The sequence below is a fragment of the Gavia stellata genome, chromosome 1 (genome assembly GCF_030936135.1).
Source record: "Gavia stellata isolate bGavSte3 chromosome 1, bGavSte3.hap2, whole genome shotgun sequence".
Taxonomy (NCBI): Eukaryota; Metazoa; Chordata; class Aves; order Gaviiformes; family Gaviidae; genus Gavia; species Gavia stellata.
This window is the reverse complement of record NC_082594.1, coordinates 20,535,838-20,556,056: the sequence shown is the minus strand read 5'-3', so window position 1 is coordinate 20,556,056 and position 20,219 is coordinate 20,535,838. Positions and strand designations below refer to the sequence as shown.

At 39.8% G+C, this 20,219-nt stretch overlaps 1 protein-coding gene across 1 annotated transcript in view; it reads left to right on the top strand.

The window, feature by feature from the left end:
• Positions 1–13,408: 13,408 nt before the first annotated feature.
• MICU2 (mitochondrial calcium uptake 2) overlaps positions 13,409–20,219 on the top strand; it is a 150,408-nt gene continuing 143,597 nt past the window's right edge. Inside the window, exon 1 of the mRNA XM_059825530.1 lies at positions 13,409–13,609. Within this exon, the coding sequence (XP_059681513.1) occupies positions 13,409–13,609 (201 nt within the window). The remainder of the gene's footprint in view (positions 13,610–20,219) is intronic.

Here is a 20,219-nt window from a genome sequence, read left to right as displayed (position 1 = left end):
CATTCTTTAACAGACAATAAATCAAAGAGAATCACAACTTCAGATTTTAAATATATGAAAATCAGTAGAAGTCCTTGGTAAAAACAAGAACTCTGCTTAAGCTTAAATTGTGTACACAAAAGCTGGCAGCACCTTTTGGAATTAAAAATCTACACAGTACAAATGCAACTAATGTGATCACAAAATAACAGGCCACATTAACATATATCTGTAAATAAAGTATGATCTATGTGACAGACTTGCTTAAGGGGGTTGGGAGACTGAGACTCAGAGGATACTAATGTCAGCAACAGGAAAAGACTGCTTTTTGTTGGGGTTTTTTGTTTGTTTTTGAACAGGCCTTTTATTGAGCTCTTTGTGATATGAAAACTTTGATCCAGAAGCCTTCCAAGCACAAACCTCAACCAGAATTCAGCAGAAATTCTGTGGATGCAGAACTCACAGGATGACATCTGGTATGCGGCGTACAGTGGCAAGTGCTCATATATGCACATAAACAACAGCATCTACTTCTCTCGCAGTAATTTAGAGATTTGTAGGCAGAATTGCAGTGCTAGGTTATAAAGGCATACTGTAAGTCACAGAAAAATCTAAAAAGAGGGTACTCTTTCCCCTCTGAAGCTTTGGGCTGAGGTTCTAGCCTTCATTCCAGCTTGCACAACATGTAAAAGATACAGAGAAAGACAAACAGAATTCCTCTCCTCTTTCTCTCATTATCGTAACACTCTTGATCACAACATTATTAGACATTTTTCAAACTGCTAATTCAATGCCCACTGGCAGTTCTGCTCTTTCCTCTTCAACTACATTTCAATGGTATCTCATCTGAAATTCAAGTCTGGTAAATATAATAAATTTCATTGTAACTTAGATTCCCTAGTTATTAAATTATCTTCTTTTCAGAAAGAGTGCTGAATCTAAAGGAGAAAAAGCTGCAAATTATACCTGACAGGTATAATGCTCTCATAACTATTTTAATAAAAGATGTTGTGATTCATCATAGATAGTATGTCTTAAGAAAAAAAATTGGGTGAGCTGAGAAAATAACGCTAACAGCTTTGCAAAACTACTTAAAATTTAAAATAATTTGGGTGGCGGGGAAAATGTGGCTGATTCTGAAGACTACAAAGTGTTCCAAATTACATTAAATTTTCTCTTGCAGAATCTATGTTTTTGTGTAAAACAATAGCAGTAATTTCTACTTTCATAACTGCCAAGGTAGTATCACATATGGAGAAACCAGGCAAGATACCTTTTGTGAGTAAACATCTTACCATTTTTCTGATTTGCTAGAATGAAAGATGTGGTTGGCAGTAAACCCTTACTTCATATTCATAAGCCTAACGCATATTATTATTACCTATATGACAACACGGTTGTGTATTGTACAGTATTAATATTATAACTCCAGGATTCATAGGAGAAGGCAGGGCAGATGACTTTAATGACACATTAAAGGACTCAGAGAAACCAGTGGAAATTTAAAGGGCAAATAATGGCATTCTTGTCCTTTGGCCCAGGTTCAATCACCTGAACGAAGCTGCATCACTTCTGTTTATGGATATCCTGGAATTACTTACAGCACGTCTAGGGGAAGCAACTTTTTATTTATGCCAATTAGATTGAAAGCTTGAGATAAAAAAAAATCAACTGTATCTAGCAACAAAAAAACCCCTAATATTATAATCTTCATACTTTAAGATTTAATACAAGAAATTAAACTAAGGGCTAGACTCTATCATCCAGAATTTTCCTATTCTGTTTTCATAGGGGAGGAAATCTTTAAGGAACCATTTTGTATCATTTGCATACCTACATACAGATTTCATAGAATCACAGAAATTTAGGGCTGGAAGGATCTCAAGAGATCAGTTTCTCAAACTACAGCACTGGGGCAGAATGAAATATGTAAAGAACAGTCCCAAGAGATAGTTACTTAATTTGTCCAGAAAAAAATTTCCCATGAAAGGTATTCCTGCAGCCCTTCTACATAGCTTGTTCCACTGCTTCCCTATATACATAATGAAAAGGATTTTTCTAACCTGGAAATTAAGCTGATTCTCCTTGCTTTTCCCTAAATGGCCACTGAAGAACAACTGATCACTATTCTTCTTAGAAAAGTCTTTTCCATACAGGGAGATAGCAGCACGTCCCTCCTCTATTTTCCACTGTCTAGACTAAACTAAATTGCAGCTTTTCTTCTTGTCTTACACTGCTGCACTTCACTGCACTCACTTCTATTTATTTATATTTTTAAAATTTTCATGTCCCAAACTGGATACAGTAAACCAGTTCAGGCCTCTGCAAAGCATCTCATCTAGGCTTTCCTATGAAAGGTTAGACCAGATGATCTTTCAAGGTCCCTTCTAACCTAAGCTGTTCTATCATTTGTAGTGGAGTATTCAATCTATCTCCCTGGCAGTACATATCATATATGAGAACTGTCTTTAGGTCACATGATTGCATTTATAGATCTCATTTAGTTTGTAAGTGTCTTCAGATCTATGCAGTCTTCTTTGCAGTCTTCCTGTCCTATCTGTTTGGGTTTTTTTTGGCCTGTTTTGCTTTTGAGCAATTGATTCCTCCTTCATCAGCATAAGAACCTATATTTATTGCACTTGTTGATTTTAAGCCATGTCTGCAACTTGGGAGGATCATTTCACCATTCTGATCCCTTTTTCCAGTGTATTTCCAACTTCTTCCAGTTTTACATAAATTTTGCAATTTATAACCATATAGTCTAGTCAATTGAAGAGAACTGTCCCCAAATTTCTAAAGCCTGAAATGCCATCTCAAATTGATTGTAAGCCACCAATAACCACTTTTCCAATGCATTATTTTTTGATCAGTTGCCCCCATCCATTCTCACCTTCCAGTGATTTCATCTAGGCTGTACTTCTTTAGTTACTTATAAAAAACAACAGGGACCAGACTCAGAAGCCTTACCAAAATCTAAGTCATTTTTCCTGCTTCATCTGTGTCTACTAGGCAATGTATTGAAGAAGACAATTAGTTTGGTTTGACATGATATGTTCTTGACAGAAGCATGTCTGCCAGTTTTTATCACCTAATCATGTTCTAGGCCTTTAGAAACTGCTTATTTAATATTTTGTTCCAGAATCCAGGGGTGGAAGTTAGTTACACTACCTTGCTACCTTGGGTTCTCTTCTATCTCTTTTTCTAAAAGATATTGTTTCCCTTTTTCAGTCCTCTACTTTCTCCTCTGCCCTCCATGAGATTTCAAAGAAATACCTGGAAACAATTCAGTGCTTACTTGGGCTAGTTCCTGAATTACTTCAGAAGGTAGATGCAGGAAATGTGAATCTATCTGTCTTACCCAAGTACCTTCTCTTTCTTAAAAATTATTTTCTTAAATATCCAGACAGCAGTAACCTTTCTTCTGAGTTTTGAAGACTATCTAATGTTTGACAAGTGTTAGAAACTTTGGCTTGTCTGCATGATATCCATAGTATTTATTACATGTGGGCATCCAAATTAGCCAGATATGTGGTATGCTGGCTAATGAACAAGTTTACAGCTTTGAAAAAAGTAAGTTACCAAAGGAAATGCTAACTAATTAAAACGCTTACCGTAATCCTTAAGAGGCAATTGCAACCTAGTCATTTTTTAATACTACTACGTAATGATCTGGCGTTTTGCTAGTTTGGGGTCAAAACAGGATTCAGAACATGACTACGGATGGCACAGCTTTTGCAGAAAGGAGAGAATAACTTCATGGAATCTAACACCACTTCTGCAGAACATTCACTATTTGTTCTGGATAGGCTATTTCTAAGACTCAGGGAAAAACAAATATGATGAATAAGGCGGGTTAAGTTTTATGCTATCAAGTATATGTAGAAGTACAAAAGATAAATTCTGGACTGAAGTCCAGAATAGTTTTGCCAGTGACTTCCAGCAGATTAATATATTAGAGATTGTCTCAGTCTTAAGGAATGTAAGGGATTTTCAACTTGTGTCATTTAGATACAAAGGAACTAGAATAAGGTGCACTAAAAAAGGCATAAAGTCAATGGTAGAGGTTCCCACCATGCTTTAGCCATTGCCTTCTTACCTCTTCTTGCTACTTGCTTTATTGGACCATAGTCTGTCCTGTCTCTTCAGAATGTAAGTTACAACAAATTAGAATCAGTGGAGTTATAGCTATGAAAATTTTAAAATTACGCGTAAGGTGGATGTAGGACAGTAGATAAGTAGCGTAAGACAGACACAGACATCCTTGGATTTAAAATCAAATGTGGACCCCAAAAGTTCAGTAATGCAGAAATTTTATTTTTAAAAAAATTTTGCAATAATCAACTGGAAACCATCCAAATAATGCAGTATTTGCAGAAAACATGTTACAAAGATCTTTTGCCTTCAGGGATTTTTTCCAGCTCTGTCACTAACTTGCTTTAAGATCTTAGACAAGTCATTTCAGCCTACTGTGCTTAATGGTACCAAAAAAAGGCAATCAACCTCTAGTGACCTTCCACAGATGCTGTAATACCTAGTTCTTGATGAAGTACCCTAACCCTTCAGAGCAGTGGAGTCCCCTGTTGCTCTCCCTGCAGGGACTCTCATACCTCCCCAAACACCAGTGGCAGTTGAGTTTCTGGTGATCAGCAATTAAACCTAGTTGCTGAATACACGCAACATGACTTATAATAAAATAGAGATTATGTGAGAAGAGATTAAGGACCAGAGTAGACTAAAAGGAGGAGAAGAGAACAGACACGGATTGCATGGGCGTTAAGTCATTTAGATCCTACTTAGTCTGTAACAACAACTGCTAACCTACAATTTATTCAATATAATAATGCAATACTTATCCCTCAAACTTGCCTTCCACTTCATCCATCCAGGTCTGGTAAGAGTAGTGGGCTCTTTTGGGTGCTGGGATGTTATCAGGTGTAACAGACAGCTCTCATGGGTAGATTTGGGGTAAGATCACACCATGGATTGTACCTGGTTTCCAGCAGGTGGCCTATAGGCTCTGCTGGTCCTCATTCCTCCACTGCTGCCACAGCTTCCTGGAGCTTCTCAGGGCTTATGGAGTAGGAGGCTCCAGACTGGCCTCAGGTCCTCTGAGTCAAAATGGCACTCTCTCTTGCTGCTGTGGAGAACAATAAACAGCTTTCTTTCATCAGTCACCCTCCCCCTACTCATAGAGCCTCACCCAGATAAGCTTAGGGGCAGCCTGGCATGGTAAGCCTAGCACTCCTAAGTGCCTTCAGCTATCACAGGCAAGTAGGCAGGTAGTCTCTGCAACACTGGACCATCTGCCTTTGTGAGCTCTTTCTGTAGCAGATGATAGGAATGATGTCTGAACTGACAAAGGATATGCGCATTTTTCATACAAGGCAAGACACAAAAGAGACGTACATTCCAGTGTTCCCAAATACAGATGTTCATAAGCCTAGTAACAAATTAGTACTTGTGTGGGGTATCACAACTTCTCACAGGCAACAAAAGTAAGACATTCTTCCCTTAGCTGCACCTTGAAGTAACACATCCATGCTTCCACCTGTCTCCTTTGTTGTCAACCCCGAGAGCATATGTGCCCAACAAGTTTGATATCCAGACCTGCAAGAGTTCCCTTTCAAGAATCTCTGCAGCACCAGTAAGCAGTAAATAAAAGCAGCTTACAGTGTAGATATTTACCGCTGAACTAAAATCTCAGATCCCCTTACAGCCAGGAAGAGTGAAACGGGTATTCCTCTGGTTGAGATTCATCTGAGCCACTTTAAACATCTGTCTTAGGGTGAGATGAATCATGACGCAGAGATGCATACTTCTCCCTATTGACTGTAACAAGAGCATAAGGCAATTAATTCAGGTGCAGACACCTCTATGAAGACATTTATTTTTAGCCAGATGAATCCTAGCCATGTTTTACATCCTTGCCATTCTGCACAAACCTCTGTTACACATGGCTTAGTCTCACCAGTCCCCCTTCCTCAGAAATTAAGTTACAGCTGATTTGCTGCAGATCCTGACTAATACTGTATGGGTACATCTTTTGTGCTACATAAAAGAGAGAGAGGAACTGAGCTCAAGGACTAGAACTAGCACCATACAGGTGTCCTGGCTGTGTTCTGGTCTGCTCCGAGTAAATGTCTCCACTACGGACCAGACACAGAGAGGCCATACCTAAGCTGTGTGAACATGAAGACCCATAAATGCCGTGAATGCCAGGTGAACATGAGCCAGTCTCTGTATCTTGACTTTCTGCTCTTGATATAGCTTATGCCTCCTTGGATACATGCAATTCAGATATTGCAGAGTACCAACTCCCTCAAGTTCCCTCAAGACCCTTCTCTTTTCTAGAGGAGGGTCCTGTAATGGACTGGAAATCCTCTCTGGGTGTACTCTGTCAACAGCTCCAGCCTGAATGGCGCCAAGTGGGGACCGTTCCCCAAAGAGCAGCTTTGTCCACAATTTCTTCAGGGATTTTTATTAGTGCCATTATTACTATGCCTTTGTGTGTGGCTCCAATAGTCCCTTTTGATGTAGCTACAGACTAAGGAACTCTTCACTAGCAAATACACCAAGACTGCCCACAATATTTACACAAATAGTATAGCTATTTTTCAACTCTGTAAGAGCCAAATGCAGACATCAGTGGAAACAGAAAGACTCTGCTGACCACAATGAACTTTGTGTTAGGACTTTCAACTTTTTTATGAAAGGATCGCAGAACCTTTTATAGTGAAGGTATGTGTCTACCACACACTCGTGCTATTAGCTTAGATCAGACCCTATACTAATTTTAGTTACTAAACAACTAAACACACAAATCTGGAAAATAATCATGCCTTCCCCTGCTTATACAAAAATAGGTGCAATCAAAGATCATAAATGGTATTCTGAGCAAAAGAAGTAAACACTACTTAAAGTAATTGAATACATTACAGAAAACAATAATTTAGAGTTTTATAATTCCTTTCTTTTTCAAAGAAATAATTATATGCACCATCTCCAGCAGTATTAAAGATGTTATAATTTAAGATAACTTTCATTAGTAAATCACAGTGGTACTACAAAGTGTATTTAATAGTAGCTTTAGATAGCAGTCTGGGAAAAGAAACAAGAAAGAACATTTCCAGAAAACATATATTTTAAAAATATTTTACGGGTTAAAATACTGATAATTCTATATTTGTTTCTTTAGTAATACTGTGAAGTAATTTCTTTGCCATCTTTATTGTATTTTTTGAACTACATAACAATAATTATTTAAAATTATATCAGTCACATTGCATTTAAAAACATAGAGTCTGAGTCCCTCATAAATCCTTCTGGTTTTTCAAGTAACACAGATAAAATTAACTTTACTAATCTTGACTTGTTTTATTGTACCCTTATGTACAATTTCTATCTCTCTCTCTTTCTAAGTACAGAATCTATATAGTGGAAAGTGTTAGGCAACCTTAACTATAGTTATTGCTGCCAACTCTTCCTATAAAGCTTAGGGTGAAATACTGGTATAATCAAAATTGATGGCAATGCTCACACTGATTTCAGAGAATGAAAGAAGAGAGAAGAAGCACACCCTGAAATACAGTAAGGTCCCCACAATAAAATTTTGTATTTACATGGGAAGCATTAGTAATAATTAATATATTATAGGCAAAACACATATAAATGTATATGTATGTATGTATGTAAAGATATAGGTAAAAAGTCAAAATGATGGGATTTCACTTAGATAGGGGTCTATCTTTTAATCAGTGCTAGTAACACTACAGAAGAATTTTTGTAAGGGAAGAAAAATGAGGTATAACTTTTTCAGCTGGAACCATGAGGAAAATATTAACCACTAAAGCACATAATGTAATTCCATTACTTAAAATGTTTTCAGGGGACCACGGGACCTCTATTATTGTTGCAAAAGTGCCATGGGATCTTATCATTAAAAGGTAAAACAGCAGTTGAACTACAGTTCTCATCTAATAGCAAGCAAGTCCCCAGTCTTCAAAGATTTATGTATAGTTAATTTTATGCAGTAGGAGTAGTCTTGCTTCAGACCACAGAACTTTTCAAAATGCTTAAAATTAGGCATAATATATGCAGCTCTTCACAGAATTGAGACCTACAGCCTAACTTGGAGAGCCATAATGAATATACTTTTCAAATTAAAAAAAATGTATGTTCCTTCACAAAAGAGTATAATTTTTGACCTGCATTTTTTTACTCACATAAAAGCAGTATTTCAACAGCCTGTGTACCATTTCTTTTATAAATCAAATATTTATCACAAAAAGGTCACTGCCAACTTAGAAACTGTATTTTAAAATCTTTCCAATTACATCGCTAGTATCTTCAATTCTCAAATATATTTTTTTAAAAATAAAAATTTTGCTTTCAACTGTTTTCTCTGATTTTTCAACTTGACTTAAAAAAGTAATTCTTCTGAAGTTTGAGGGAACTTGTTACATATGCCAGCAAAGTGTTTTTCAGCTAACTGCATAGGAACAGTGTGGGAAGACAGTTAGTGTGTTAGAAAGGTCAATATAAATTAATGCTATGAGAGGTATTTGGGGACACATATCTTAGATAAATTTTAATTCTTTTCCTTTTAAATGGACTCTATAATGATAAGCTTTCAAGTAACTTTAGCAAGTTGAAAATATTTGAAGATAAGCTATATTTATGGCCTAGGTCCTAAAGGCAAAGATTGCTGTGAACTCTTATTTATGAGCTGAACAGTGTTATCTAGCCACAAAATGTTCGCATTTATTTTCAGTCTTACTAGTGGATGAATGTTGACTGTCTGGTAATTAGTTCCATTTCCATCATCTCCAAAGCCTATAAAACAACTGGACTGCACATTGTCATCTTAAGGCTTCTTCATCAGAGGAAGGTATTTCAGCTTCCTTGAAACTGACCTCTCATCTGTCTGTTGTTTGGGGTTTTTTCTTGTGGAGGAGGGATGGGTAGAAATTACGGAAACATTCAAGGTGAGGTTGGATGGGGCTCTAAGCAACCTGATCTTGTTGAAGATGTCCCTGCTTGTGGCAGGGGGGTTGGACTAGATGACCTTTAAAGGTCCCTTCCAACCCAAACTATTCTATGATTCTGTGATTCTATGAATAATAGTCTCTCTAGCATACGAAGACGCTTTGGAAATCCCTGAAGTCAACTCCCAACCTTCACCATAAACAGCCTTGGTACAGGACCTTTGAGTCTCTGGATAGAGATCAAGGTATCAGCCCGCCAACTTTAACAACTGTCCTGTTTTATCCAATCACCCTGTAGTTTTCAAAGTGCGCTAGGATTATTTTATCACTTTTAACAAAATTTGTCTTCTTGTGCTTATATCCTTATCTGCTTCAGAGTGTTTTCCTTGTAATCATAGGCAGACAGATTGCTCTCACATCTGTTAAATACAAGTGATAAGAGGACCAATGTAATTTTGAAGGGGCTAAAGAAGGCCTGGCTTTGTGAGACCTTCCGTTTCAGTCTTCTGTCTGACTTTGGTCAGAATTTAATCTGTGGTCCAGTTCTTCACCTACAAAATCAAGCAGTGATATTTCCTGTCTTTCGATTAGCTTGTCTGTTCAGCTCCTCCAGGAAAGTATCCAAAATATTGTCAGTACAGTGCCTAGCCCACTAAAATCTTACTTTCGGTTGGAGGTTACTGTCAAATGTACATACGGTACATAAGTCAGACCACCCCCATGCCATGCCTCGTGAAATGGGGCCATTTATATAAAAGGTGGCTTGCCAGCCCCTCCCTCAAATCACAACTGGCTGGTCATCACCTTCCCCAATCCAGTTTACGCAGCGTTTGAAGTCCCGAAAGACAGATGAGCATGATGGGTGGCCCTCAGACTGGATGACTGAATCCATCTCTCAACTCTTATTCTATCTAAAATAGTAAGAAAGGCTTTAGATTGAATGTAACAGGAGTTAATTAAGCTGTTACAAGAGTAAATGAATGCTGGCACTAAGCCTAATGCTCTTGAGGGGCTTGGAGTTCTAGCAGAGAGTGAATCCCTGTTGGAACTTAGCCTAATGCTCTTCAAAGACACTGAGACTTGGAAGTGGACCTTCAGGCATGTGGAGCTGTAGGTTTACTTGGTATTTTTAATTTTTGCTTTTGACTTTGTAACAAAACTTGGAAAAAATTAAGTTTCTGCCAAACATTTCCTAAGGATCACAGGAGTCACAAGGGTTTTATTTCATGGTAGTGTGTTTTCATCTTTTGATGTGACTTCACATTACGTTCATTATGCCTAACAAGAAATGACTGCATTTAGGTATTGTTATGTAACAATTCAGTGGAACATTGAATCTTACAGGAAAATTACATTCTTAAACATTTAAGAAAATATTTTATTAGGCTTTTCATTTGCTTTTGCAAATTTACAGCAATGCAAACATCTCTAGAACAAAGTCTGGAGTCAACATGTAGAAAGCACTTGTTAAAAAAGCAAGTATGTCAGCTTGCTAAATGTAGTGATGTCTATGATTTCTACTTACAAGAGCCAAGGAAGAGCAAACTGTGCAGGATGGGAAAGGGAGCCTCTGAACTAACATTTTAGTGCCACAGGGCATAGTAGTTGATGACACTTCTCACCATGTAGCTTGATTTTTCTCATGAAACTCCTGTTATATTTACCAGACTGTTAGTGTCATTTCTATAGACTACAGCGATCTTTGCTTTCTGTCATAAACTACCCCTGCAGTGACACTGCATGAGATGAAACAGGACTATGTCTTAATAACCACGGGTTGTCTAGCTACTTAGGCATACATTCTAGCACCCACAAACATACCAGCCTGGTTACTGCAACACAGGTGTGAGCCACGTTAGTGCAGCAGTAGCTTTGCACTCCTGGATGCTGCACACATGGGGTAAATTTACTGCAGGGATGGAAGGGGTGGCTAAGGACACTTCCCCATCAGCATTGCGTGATTGCAGTCATAGGAGAATAGTTCTCCACTCACATTGCAGTTGTATCTGTTCCAGTCAGGAATGTCATCTGAGGAAAGACAAATGACCTACTTATTCGTTCTTACTCAAAGAAAAACTGAAAATGCCCGGCAGAGTGCTAACTAAACCTGCTTACGTGTGTTGTGGCTGTATCTTCAACAGCAAGGGACCTGGCATTCAGAATTCAAATCTCTCAGCCATCCTTTATGATGTTTCTGGGATGTTGCCAGCATTCATGAAGTACTTGTTATTGGCTGACACAAAAAGGGAAGTACTGTTAATGTGTTTGTGCAAATATTCTGTGCCAAACTATAAGACTGGGATGGAAAATATTTTGTCTGTCTAGAGGGAAGCAGAAATAGGGGACAGGAATTTGCTGCAAGTTTTACATTTCTAGAGCTGAAGTGGGATTTTGCAGTGTGTGTTTGTGTACGACGATAGAGGGATTTTGCTGCTATGTTTTACAATATCTGGGGATTAGAAAGGATTTTCCTGTATGAGTTACTTTCTCAGTCTCTGGGGATAGGAAAAAGATTTTGCAATGTACATTAGTCTGTGGAGATGGAAACCATTCACCCTGCATGTTGCACTCTTGGGTGATTTTGCAATGAGCAGCCATTTGTGTTCCCCAGAGAAGGTGTTTTTGAAGGGTTTGTATCCTGCTAAGGACTCAGGTGGCACATTCCTGAAGATGTCCCAAACACTTCACAGAATGATACTCAGTGAACAACACACGCTAATGGAAGACTGGATAAATTCTGAGATGCCATTAGTTAGATGACTGAAATTACCATCTATGAAACTGAATTCATGACTCCGAATTCAGGTCAGGGAAGGAGAGTGAACTAAAATTACTTTAGTGGCACTGATGGATGATCACCATTTGTCAGTGGATAGAGGGCAAAAAGGCATTTCATGTTTCAGAGTCTGTACCACAGCATTTGTGATGTTGACAACATAGTACTGGCTGTCGTATCAGAAAGAGGTGAAAGATAGTTTGCTATAATGGACTGAGTACTTTCTGAAGGCCTTTAACCAAAGACCAAAATAATGGGAAATGCAGCAGTTCTCTCCCCAGTCTTTTCCCACATTCATATGGAGCCACTAGGTGAACTACTCTGAAAACATGGATACTGCCACTGCCAACCTACAAATGACATTTAGCTTCCTCTCTGTTTTACTTCATGTGACCGTATCATTAATTCCCAGATGGCCCGTGTTTGAACGTGATCAACTAACTAATGTCTGAGTGTGATCAACTAACTCAATCTAATCAAGGCCTATAGGGCTTTGTTAAAACTATGGTAGTGGACAAAAAAGCACTTTGAAGCACTGACAGTGAATAGTTGTCTTTGACACAAGTGATTACTGATGGTCAAGTCAATCTGTAATGCTTTTCAGTTATCACCTCTGCCATGACAGTTTCTGTAAACAGTATCTTCTGTCATCTGTATTTCATGAGAAACTCTACTCTGCCCTTGAAAAGGATGTTATAAACTTATTCATGCTTTTGTTGTTTCTCGTTTGGAACATACACAGAGCAACACATCCATACATGACATCTCCAACACTTAGAAACCCCTAACTACACAGCACATGGCACCAGGTCAGCCCTGCCAGTGCAAGCTCAGCAAATCTGCCTCGCTGTGTACACTGGGCTTCCCGCAGGGTTTCAAACCCAGCGCATGACCCATTGCTCTTCATGTACTCAACAGTGGCTTAAAGCTCTGAAGGTAGAGTCACTTCAGTGAATAATGTGAAGCTGAGCTCTGTGAGAGACACGCAGAGGTGGCAAGGGGCACCCTCGGGACCCGAGGACCGTGGCAAGCGTCACCACTTTTCACTCTCTACCGCATAGGCAAGGCCTTCGGTGCTCCCTTCCGTGCCACAAACGAAACACCTGACCCCTGCCACCGCCTTCCCTCTCCAACCAGGGACACGGCGGGCGGCCCCGGCCCCGGCCAGGCCCTCTCCCCTTCCTGGGGAAGGACCAGGGGCAGCTACAGCCCCCAGGGGCCCGGGCCAGCCGCGCAGGGCCTCTGCCCGCCGACCGGCCCCTCCATTTGAGCTGTTTTCAGCGAAACGCTTGAAGTGGGGGCCCTGCCGCCTCCCTCACCCCTGAGGGAACTATCCGGCCCGGGGCGAAGGGGCCGGGAGCCGGGCGCGTTTCCAAGAGAGGAAGGCGACCCTGCGCACCTATGCCTGCGTTACCTCTCTGCCAGCTCCGTCCCCTCCGGTTTTGCGGGTAGCCTGCCTCCCGCTCGCGGAGCGGGGCCAGCGCGCTGCTCTTTCGCAGGGGACAGCACGATCCCGACGGGACGAGGCCGTCCCCGTCCCACCCGGCGGGCAGCGAGCGGCCCTGCGGCCTCGGGCCCGGCGCTGCGCATGCGCCTCGCGGCGTCCCGCGGCCGGCGGCGGCGGAGGGGCCGGTTCGATGTCGGCAGCGCCACGGCGGCTTCCGGGAAGATGGCGGCATGGAGAGCGGCGTTGGTGGCGGGCGCCCGCGCTCCGCTGAGGGGGCGGCTCACCGGGCTGCGGCCCTCTCGGAGCCAGCGGTGCCCGTCCAGCTGGAGGGTCGCCGCCGCCGCCGCCGCCCTGCTCGGGGGAGGCTCCCTGGTGGCGTGTTACAGCGGGCGGCCGGGCGTGTTCCCGACGGTCCTGGCTCAGGTAAGGCGGCAGCATCTCGGCTCCGGCAGCCTCGCCTCCCGCCGGCGGGCAGGGCCGGGCCGGGCGGGCCGCGGGGGAGGGCCGGGCCCTGGAGCCGGGGCCGGGCGCGGGTCTGCGGGTCCCGGGAGCGGCCGTTGGCGGGCGCGGAGGAGCGGCCCGCGGGCGGGCCGGGGTCCGTGGTGATCGGACCTCGTTTGCCTCAGCGCCGTGAGGCAGGACCGGGCTGCGGGAACCCTCATCGCTCAGGTCGTCCAGCAGGTAATGCGCGTCCCCGGCCCCCTGGGCAGCAGCCGGGACCAGCACTGTGTCACTTAAACTAATCCTGCCTCACCTCACTGGCGGGAACTTTGCTGTTTTCTTCAGTAGCAGAAGGCAGGGGGTTGCCTCAGCACTGAGCGTTCCCCCCGTTCGCTTGACAGCGTTCATCGTGCAGCTTGATGAACCTGTGCGGTTTGCATGAGCACACGGCCTGTATTGAGCTCTTTGTTTTGCTGGTAACTTTTAGAGCTTGTCTTCCTTCCACAATGCCTGGTCTACATGTCAGGTACTGTTAGTCAGTTGTGCACCTTTTTTCCCCTTTAAAAAACAATATTTCACAAAAATAGTGCTTTTATATCTTATACTTTGTCTAAAATGCATCACACGTAACAGTTAGGAAGATTTCCTCTTAGTGTGTTCAAAATGTGTGCTATGGGTGTTAAAATGCAGTTTACCTTGGAGCATCAGTGCACACTCGGAAGGTTATGTTCAAGAACAGATAGTCATTATTTACAAAATAATCTTTGCAAGTTCCAAAATACAGTTATGCTTCCCAACTTCTTTCTTTTCATGGAGGTCATGAACTTTTCCCCATTCTTCCTTCGGAGAAGAAGTTACTGTCAATTAGAGTTGGTTAGGTATTTCAAGACTGGAAGACCTAAATGTTTTTTAGGCCAGAGCGTTTAGGTGGGATGGGGTAGGAGGTCAGTGTATGCTTGCAGTACTGTTCATCTACTTATATCTAGGAAACTTTGGAAGTATTCAACAGTTTGTATGCTTCAATGTCTTGTCTCTTAACAGATATTGAACAGGGCAGGTAATTAGCAACCTTTACTCTTGAGTCAAGAACAAAGAAATTTTTTTTTTTATATATATATTGCAGTCTTAATTGTGGAGAATTTCTAAGCTGCATCTCTTAGGAAGCTCCAATTTTTTTAAATAAGTATGTTTCTAAATAGATTAACTATTAGTCCTGATTCCTTGGACAGCGCATGTTAAAATTTTGGGTTTCTGTATACAGCTCCTAGTGAGGAAGGTGTCTGTTGTTCCACTAGAAATCCTACTGGAAATGTATCTCCTTGTTGCAAAGAGCCAACAGAATATGATTTTACGTTTAGTTACGTGACATTTTTCAGAAGCATTGCATTATGTTTAAAAAGTACTGTCGTTGAGACCAATTTCATATATGTGTGGGACTCTTGCGTAAGTAGATGTGTATGTAGTTATACATAGAAAGTGTTAAATGCAGGAAGTAATCACTTCTAAAGGGTGTTGAGTGAAACGATTTAGTTCTGGTGTTGATGTGTTCATGGAGTAGCTTCCATGTAATGCATGGACAGTCCTACAAATACACTTTTTAATTCTCTGGGGGAACTCCAGAAGTCTACAGCTTATTTAATGGATACATTTTTGGAGACATTAAATTGCTGGACTCTATAAATGTTAAGTAGCTTGTTCAGTTTAAACTTTTCAGTTTTCCAGTAAAAAGACTGTTGGAGATGCTATCGTAATTACAGGCAAAAGTTCTCCATGTGTCTTGTATTCCATGTTGCTGTGGTTAATGTATTGAGCTTTTTAAAACTACCTAAGAACTGGCTATGCCGAGCGTGACACTAAGGCCAATAAACTGAAGGTGGAATTGGATTGTAAAAGCTATGGGAACTGGATTGTAAAAGCTATGAGCAGAGTGATAGAGCCAAAGTAGTGTGCTGTGAGTCTTTTAAGCAGTTTAGATGCTACTTGTGGCTTCTTACTGACAGAAACAGGAAATATGCAAAAACAAAACAGTGTTGAAACAAGTATAGCACCTTTATTTTCTGTTTTGGAGTGATCTTTTTTCAGTTCAGAGCTTGTGCAATCCTTGTGTTAAATGGAGATACTTTTCCCATTCTAACAGTGGATAACTTTACTTTCTATTATTGTTCCTTTTCATTATAATTTGATCTTAAGCAGCTTTGCTTGACACTGTGCTGGCAAACAGTTCTGAACTGTTTGTTCATGTTGCAGTATGTTATGTAGTGGAAATGTTTGCAGCATAGGTATGTGAACTATTACAGGTTAAGGCAAGTATTTCACATTAAACAGCATAATTTTCATTGCCATTGTGGTAATAAAGGAATATGTTGTAGAAATGTTTATACTTCTATCTCATCAACCAGGCCTAGCATTTGCTCTTGAGAAAGCATTGAGATTATGCTACAGTGCTTCCCAGTTTTACTTGGTAATACAGTCTTTACTGTTGAATCATAAGAATGAATTGCTGAAAAATGGAAGGTAGTTATTTAAAATACTTGACAAAGTGAAGCTGACAAAGTGACAATGTATCTCCATTCTGTAAAGAGCCAACAGAATATGTTTAGTTATGTGACATTATTCAGCAGCATTGCATTATGTTTAAAAAGTCCTGTCATTAAGACCAATTTCATATATGTATGGGACTCTGGTGTAAGCATAATTTCAGCCACTGAGTAAATTCTTATTCTTGTCCCAAGCAAGATGTAACAACCATTAATAGCTTTGTTGCAGAATCAAAGCCTTCATTATAAATACTTCCTGTTTTTTTACTTTAAGTAGTTGAAGTTCATAACTCTATTTAGATTTTCCATTAGTCTCAATAAAACTAGCCTCTATCAAACTAGTTAGAAATTTTTCAGTTATACCTTGTTCTAGACAACTTCAGGGATACAAGTTACTGTTGAAGCTGGCAAACAACACATCAAAGCTAAAGTTCTGTAAATTCAGTATTTATTCTTTTTTTCTTCTAAAGCTATTCATTATTTTAAAATCAAAGACGGATACCTTTGGCACCTAGTTTCTTAAATCTTTATTTAATCCCAGTCCTCGCATGCTTCTGCCATGGATTTAATGCTGCTCATATTGGTTGTTGGCACTTCTGACTTCTGCTCAGAGGGAATGAAATCAAGCCTGTCTACAAGTCTTTGCAGAATCAAAGGTCCTGCAGGGTCAGTTAATCTGTTTTCCTTTTGTGAGTAGTGTCTGTTTTATTTTGTAGTGGCTTATGTTTGGTTATTGTGTTCTAATATAATTGTTGTTCTGGCAATACATTTTCAGTTTGGGCTTTTTTTTTTTCCATTTTTTTGGCCCAGTTTTTTAATCAGCATTTTCACTGCCACTTACCTGTTCTGACAGCTTGCATTAAGTGGGTAGCATACTAATAATAAAACTTTCTATATTTAATATAAGATTACCTCAGATGTAATCTTTCATACTAACTGTCTCTTTAGAGCTTCAATAAGCGATTTATGAGTTATTTTCATTCTCTGTCTTCATTTGCTGGCCTACTGTTTAGAAACGTACATCTAATATATATTGGAATAAGTCCTTAGTGCTGATTTTAAATCTCTACTGTATAAAGATTTTTTTAATAGGAAAATTAACGTAATTTTTTTATTTTTTATAGATATCAGGTTTTAGTTCTATCTGCACTTGTTTACCAGTGAAGCTACAGTGCCAGTATCCTAGACCAGGTATAGCCTGTGCTGAGAAAAACTAGATCAATTTTTTCAAATGAAATGAGCTAGTCAGCTTGTATAAAGCGGGGAAAGAAGCCAGGGTCGGGGGTAAGAGCTTTTGTTCTGCCAGTGTGACTTAGAATATGGTTTTATGTTGAAGTTCACTAAAAGTGTTTCATCTGTTATACAAACCAACACAGCCAGGTCAAAAATGTACACCCTGCAGTGATACTATACAAGGCTGCTTTTCTTCTTTAGTAGTCTAATTCAAATGACACAATAGTATATAATTTGTAACCTTGATCAGACTTGCAGTATTGTCTACTGCGTCTTTATTATCTCAGAGCTTGCAGTTTGCAGTACTAATGTGGCATTATATGGCCTAATACTGTTGGAATTCTTTGGTTAAAATTTGCTGTTTATCGCGAGTCAGCTTTGCAGTTGGTTAGGTTACCTTTGTCAGGGTCAAGAATCAAGTATGTGATTGCCAAAGAGCGTGCAAATGAATTTGGAATGGCACACATCGGGAAGCTGTAGCATTTTGTGACAGGCAATGACTCCCGACTCCCCACTCCAACTAAATTTGGAACTTGCCAAGTGACTGTAGCATTGATCTTGTACGTGCACAAACTGCAAATGATAAGAAAACTCTGAGAAGCAGCAAGCTGCCGGAGGCAGCATCTCCTGCTTCTGCTGAGCTTTTTATGGACATGTTTAGTCACTAGCTTCAGAAAGAAGAATATAATTTTATTCACCCTTGAAAAATTGCCGTCCCTGCAGAGTGTTACATTTTGTACTGAGCCTGACTTACTGTTGTCCAAATGAGACTGACTGGAGTTGTTACTAGTACCTATATGAAGTTAGACATGTGCAAAGCCTTGTCTGTTTGCTGATAAACGTGATTTTGTTTCAGCATTCTTTTTCTAGGGTTGTGGGAGCATTAGTTGATACTTAAATATTTGATACTGCTTACTTGAGTTAGAGGAAAACACAACTTACTAACGGCATTTTTTTTGTCTGTTCTTGTTAATACTTTGTTACATGACTGTAGTCTAATTGGTTCTCTTTATCTTACCTTTTCTACTACTGCTTGTGTTGCATCAGCAATGTGCTACAGTTCTTCCAGATAAGAAGAGACTCGATTCCCGTCCTGGAGGTCTTAAACAAATACACACATACTATTTGATCATACTGAAAATGCTAAGATACTGCTTATAGCTATGGTTAACAAACCGTTTGTGCTATTTTTATTGTTTTAGTGTCTGATATTTCTGAAATTCTCATTTTATTTAAAATGTGTTTATTGAAACAGTCCTCTTTTGGACTGTGTTCAATTTTTTATTTCACTTCAAACCACATTGAATGTTTCATCGTTTTCCAATGTTAACAATTCTTAGGAGAAGCAAAGATAGCCACACATGGTAGTGGTGACTTTGTGCGTCACAATGGTATGAAAACTATTATTCCAAGCAACTGGGAGTAAAATACTTCTGATGATTAAAACTGGAGCTTACATTAGTTTTCTGGGGCTACATGTGTAACCACCACAAAAATTTATTTTGGAACTATTGCCGTACACTGTTTAAAGAAGCCAGAATACTGTAAAGGATTCCCTCAACGCCAGTTTGTTCAGGGAAGATCCCTTTGGTTCTGCCACTATGGAAAAGGCAAAATAATATACTGGAGGACCTCTTTACAAATCCTAGGGTTATGGAGAACTCGGAAAGTGCCACGGTTCTTCGGATAATCTAGGGAGAGTGCTTAAATATACTCGTAAGTTTATCAGGGGTTTAGTAGAAGTCTCTGGACTCCCAGACTTGGAAGTTGATAAAAATTGTTTAAAAACTTCTGAAGTGTGTGTTTTTTGGTGACACTTTGAGATGTGCACTGTGTCTCCAAAGAGCTGACTGCTGAGATATAGTTGTTTTAGACAAGTTCTGTTATATTGTGCATGGTTTTCACTCAGGTAAAGTTTCCAACCCAAATCAAGAGATGATTTGCAAAAGAATGTCTACTATAAGCATGTTACCTGTTTAGTGTATTTTTACTTGATTGGTAACTTCTGGCATAAAGGTGTAAAATATATTCATGGTGTTGTCAGTGGCCCTCATTATATGCTTACATAACAAATGTAATCAGTTGCATGCATGTCAAAAGCAGTGTTCTGTTTAAATCATTTGAAGTAATTTCTTCAGAGCAGTGGAAGGAAGAAGTGCGTAGTTCTGGGATTTTGACGGGTTTTTTACCATCCTTTTTATCCAGGACCACTTTGTGACTTACGTCATGCTTCTACTACTTTTAGCCCACACTTTCTTATTCAGTATATTTCTGAATTTTTTTTTGTAATAGCTGATGTTATTTAGGAAAGTAAGCTGTGCGTAATGACTGCATGTGAAGGATTTTTGGTATTGGCAGATAAAAAGCGTATATGTGGCATTTGAATTTGGTTACCGAATAGAAAAGAAAATAGTGTATTTCTTTGTAGGAACCATTGTTTAATCTATAAGTTATGTGTAAGCGCTTTAAATTGTGAGACATTGGCAAATCTTGTTAGAATGGGAATTTTTGTGGGGGGTTCTTTGCAGTCTGTTTAAAAGCCTGGTTCATGCTGAGGGAAGTACATTGCTATTAAGATGAGGTGTCTTGATAAATATAGAACCCAGGATAAAATTGTATAAGGATTTGTAGTGATATATGGAATCGCCTCGAGGGAGGAATGTGGTTCTAAAATAAAACCACAAAGAATATGTGCAGTCTAATCTGAGAAATAGACAGGAAGATTCTTGTGCTTACTCCATCATAAAAAGAAAAAAAGTGCCCACTTTTGTTGGATCAAAAATCCTAGAATAGTTTTTGTGTTGTAAGTAATAAAGTGTTTA